At 38.2% G+C, this 4,591-nt stretch overlaps 1 protein-coding gene across 4 annotated transcripts in view; it reads left to right on the forward strand.

Moving 5' to 3' along the window:
- Positions 1 to 4,591, forward strand: part of LOC107670230 (Fanconi anemia group I protein-like) — a 15,122-nt gene that overhangs the window by 8,207 nt on the left and 2,324 nt on the right. For 2 of the 4 annotated variants that reach the window (XM_016462763.1, XM_016462768.1), the window contains 12 exons: positions 200 to 379; positions 479 to 645; positions 728 to 807; positions 922 to 1,038; positions 1,121 to 1,172; positions 1,821 to 1,948; positions 2,069 to 2,134; positions 2,212 to 2,308; positions 2,499 to 2,683; positions 2,844 to 2,900; positions 3,844 to 3,903; positions 3,989 to 4,063. In XM_016462763.1, coding sequence (XP_016318249.1) covers positions 200 to 379; positions 479 to 645; positions 728 to 807; positions 922 to 1,038; positions 1,121 to 1,172; positions 1,821 to 1,948; positions 2,069 to 2,134; positions 2,212 to 2,308; positions 2,499 to 2,683; positions 2,844 to 2,900; positions 3,844 to 3,903; positions 3,989 to 4,063 — 1,264 coding nt within the window. The remainder of the gene's footprint in view (positions 1 to 199; positions 380 to 478; positions 646 to 727; positions 808 to 921; positions 1,039 to 1,120; positions 1,173 to 1,820; positions 1,949 to 2,068; positions 2,135 to 2,211; positions 2,309 to 2,498; positions 2,684 to 2,843; positions 2,901 to 3,843; positions 3,904 to 3,988; positions 4,064 to 4,591) is intronic. The other 2 variants (XM_016462764.1, XM_016462765.1) reach the window with 2 other exon arrangements.

Genomic DNA, 4,591 nt, shown 5'->3' on the forward strand with positions numbered 1-4,591 from the left:
AAAAAAAAAAAAAAAGTTAAATAAATAAATAAAAAAACATTTAAAAAAAATCATAATTCAATCTTTTAACCAGTGATGTTAATTAATTTTTTAAAAATTATAAATTAATAATTTTAATAAGTTCAATTATCAATCCAAATGTTATAAGTACCATAATCATAATAATTATATGCAGTATATATATCTTTTTTATTTTAAGAGACAGTACTCAGAGCCGTGAAGAGAGCCTGTCTGTGTTGCGTTCCAGCGGAGACTTCCTGCGGTACTCTGTGAGTGTGGCTCTGCAGAAGATCCAGCAGCTGGAGGAGACGGGACACACAGACGGGCCAGAGGGACAGAGCCCTGATAAAACCTTCTGTCACCTCTGTGACATCACCAGGTCTAGGCTTATGTTATTGAGCAGCACATTTCATTACGCACATGGGTTCATTGGCTGAAAGAAGCTGCAGTTATTAACCTCGTGTTTCCCTGCATGCAGTGTGTTAATGTGGCGCTACACCAACGTGCCATCGACCGTGGAGGATGCTGGGAAGAAGGTGAAGGGCCAGAGTGTATCGTTACTATGTCTGGAGGGTCTACTGCGAGTCTTCACCACCATTCTACAGCGATTCCCGACACGCATGAGCAACTTCCTGTCATCTCTCGGTTGGCTTCAAACATTCCTGTGACTTCTAAATAATACTTATGTTAATGGTGTTTTAATGAAAAAAAAAAATCTGTGTTAAAGATGTTTCAGGCGAAGGAGAGGCAGAGGGTGAGGGGTCTGATCTGACAGAGCAAACAGCTTTCTACATTCGCCAATTTCAGGTACCAGTGTCATTTTCAAACCCAGCATGACTGTAATGTTCCATATCACCTGTAAGAAAAAGTTGGACAACAAAACACACTGGTAAATATTGTAAGTTGATCTTTTCTGTACAGCGAGCGCTGATGAACCAGCTCAGTGGGGGAGAGGAGGGGTTCAACAGTAAAGAAGCTCAGTTATTGGTCAGCATCCTCAGCATACTCTCACGGCAACACAATCCTTCCTCTCAGCAGGTAGTTCTTCAAAACACTCATGCTTTTTCAGTATTAGCCGTCAGGAATCTCAATGTGGTTTTTGTTGGGTTTTTTTGTGCAGTTTGTGCAAATGATCACCTGGACTGTGAAAATTTGTAAGGAAACCAACTTTGGTAAGTGATTCATGTCCAGATACAAAGATGAAACATTTATTAGGGACTGCTGGGAGTATTTCATACCATTAAAAGCATTCCAACATTTATCTTGACATTTATATTGTTGCAAGAATTAAAAAAATAATAATAATACTTAAATAAAAAATGCTCTCTCTCAGTCTCAATATTAATTTCATAGCAAAAAAACTATAATTTTGTCCAAATGGACATTGTTGCCAAGTAGATTCAAAATATTTAACATGAAACTAAAAGAGTCAAAATCTAGTATAAAAAGGCACATTTTGTATACTGCTCTTTTAATAAAATAACAGGAATAATGATATATTTCATTATTTTCTCTTGTGTTTACCAATATACAAAATGCATAAAACACTATTCAAGTGACTGAGCTCTTCAAACACAGGAATAAATAACAGTTTACAATATTCAAATAGAAAACACTTATTGTAAATAGTAAAAAAAAAAAATCACAATATTACTATTTGATCCAGTAAATGCAGCATTGCGGCAATAGTGCAGTCTTCAGGAAATGTGATGCTCAAATAAAAAGCTTGTTAAAATCATCACAGTATTTACAATGCTGCATAATTTTAGATCCCCAACCCTACTTTCACCAATTTGTTATAAAGATAATCTCTCTTTCAGAGGACATTTCACTCACTAAGGGCTTGCTGTCCCTGCTGTTCAACCTGCATGTCCTGTATAAAAGCCCAGTGTCTCTGCTCTGGGAGATGTGCCAGGACATACACAGCCAGCTGGGAGACATCGACCAGGTACTGTGGCCTCAGGTCTTCTCAAGGCAGCAAAATTAGCCTGTTTTGAACACTGAAAGTACTGGAGGACTTTACATTTGATCTTACAACACTAGAAAAACTATCTCTGTTCCTGAGCAGGACGTAGAGGTGGAGAAACAGTCTCATTTTGCCATCATCAGCATGAAAACAGCTGCATCCACCACGGTAAGAACGGGCAGACTTCAGAAACAAGTTTTTAAATCTTCATACCTGTTATTAGAGCACAACATCTGCCTTTCCAGCTTCTAGTCTTGTCTCAGGTTGGAAAGGTGTTGGATGAAGTCGACTGGTTGATCGCCAAGAAGAAAGGCCAGATAGGCTCAGACAGAACAATTTCAGGTAACACACCAAAAACCTCATGAGATGTCCAATCTTTTCTCCTGAAAGGCCTCCAACACACCTGCCTGGAAGTTTCTGATTAGCTGGGTCAGGTGTGTTTAATTAAGACTGTGGCCTTAATTAAGATGTGGACATCCCAGATCTAGAAAAAAAAAGTGTATTATGGCAACTTCCTGTGTGTGTGCATTAGGAAATACCCAGCAGCCACTGGGCCAGCAGGACCCGATCGAGAAAGCCGTCACGATTCAGTTAGGCACATTGTTAACAGCTCTGCACGAGCTGGTTCAGACCGCCCTGCCCACGGGACCCTGCACAGACACACTAATGAGAGAGCTCAGTCGAACCTACAGCATCCTGACTACACTGACCAAATATGTGAGTCTTGTTCTGATTTATGACTAATGTGTTTTATAATCACCAATTCAGTCATTTTGGTTTGCTCTGTTATGGTTTGGGGAATCTTTACAGCTTCACACAAAAACAGCGCAGCACATGAAATTAAAGTCATCAAAAACATTTCTTTTTTATTTTGCAGTATATTCAGCTATGTGCGACCCAACCTGGTCAGCTCTCCGCACGTTTGGAGAAATTGGTACGATTTTTCTAAATATTTACAGCACAGTGTTACTCATCAAAAGACAACTGTTTTAAACTCAATGGAAAACTCCCTTTACAAAAAACTACAACCATAGCCGTCCACAACAACATAACAATACCGGAAGCAGCGATCTCTCCCACATAAGAGTCCTTACTTCCTCTTAGTGTACTATATGTAAACTTACATTCAGAACCCTAGCCAAATAGCACAGAAATATTACATGTATACAAAAATCATGATGTATAACCATGACTGAAACTTAACACAGAGGGTGGCAAGAAAATAAATAAATTGTTTAAATGTGATATTCAAATAAACTTTAACATAAATGATAATGATATGTGTCTATAAAGGCTGGTTAAATCCTGAATCTGATTTCCAGTGGATTAGACTACTGAAACTAATTTCTACTGAGACTAGAAATGTTTCATCAGCATATCAGAATTTCTGAAGGATCATGTTACACTAAAGACTGGAGTAATGATGCTGGAAAATCTGTTTTTTCATCACAGGAATAAATTACATTCTAAAATATATTAAATAGAAAACAGCTCTTTTAAATGGTAATTAGTTCACAGTATTACAGTTTTTACTGTATTTTTGATCAAATTGGTGAATGTAAGAGGCTTATTTCAAAAACGTTACTGACCCCAAACTTTTAAAAGGTAGTGTAGTTGTAACATTTATCTAACTATTGTTGCAAGAATGTAAAATTTGATATAAAACTCAATATTTATGCCTTTTATTTATGATAAAACAAAACTTTTAACTGTTTCCTACCAAAGGAACCACTGTCTTGTCCAAACAGCCATTATTGCCAAGTAGGGTAATATTTAACATAAAACAGTAAAACCTAGTTAAAACATATTCAAGGCATGTTTTTGTAGATCCAGACCTAAATGCCTTTAAATAACTCACAAACATCTCTTGTGTCTAGGTGAAGCTGTCAGGGTCTCATCTCACTCCTCAGTGTTACTGTTTCATCACGTATGTACAGGTATGCGCCTGGAAATGGCCCTTTTTATTTTTTTCAATCTTCACCACACTGTCTTTGACACATTATCAAATGTTCTCCTATGCAGAGTGGAGAGCTGACAGCAGGAGGCCCGGAAAAGTTGAAGAAGAAAAAAGAAGATGAGGCAGTAGCAGCCGCTTCAGTAAGAACTATTTAAGGTCGGAACACACCAAGCCGACTTCAAAGAACTAGCGGCGATGAAAGCCGATAGTGTTGTCGCCTCGTGTCGGTAGCATCGGACCAAAAAGCTGCGCTCGAACACACCGCACAGACTACAGCCGACGGCAAACTAACACGTGCGTTCTGCGCATGCGTGAGAGGAATTAACTGTCCATATCAGCAGCTATCAATATTATATATTCGTCATTCAAAAGGAGAAACTGAAACAAAGATATACGAGATAAACGCATATATACGGAATGTAAACAAAGCAGCGCTTGCTTACCATTTTGAATATCAGTAACGTTGATAACTTTAAAGGGGTCATATGATGCGATTTCTAATTTTCCTTTTCTTCAGTGTGTTATGTAGCTATTTGTGCATATATAAGATCTGCAGTTATAAAGCTCAAAGTCTCCCACAAAAGGATTTATTCTATCTAAAAGAGGAGGCTGATCCAGACCGGGCTAAAACGCCTCATTCAAACACGCCCCCACATCTCTACGTCACG

This window comes from Sinocyclocheilus anshuiensis, unplaced genomic scaffold (assembly GCF_001515605.1).
Source record: "Sinocyclocheilus anshuiensis isolate Anshui unplaced genomic scaffold, SAMN03320099.WGS_v1.1 scaffold624, whole genome shotgun sequence".
Lineage (NCBI taxonomy): Eukaryota > Metazoa > Chordata > Actinopteri > Cypriniformes > Cyprinidae > Sinocyclocheilus > Sinocyclocheilus anshuiensis.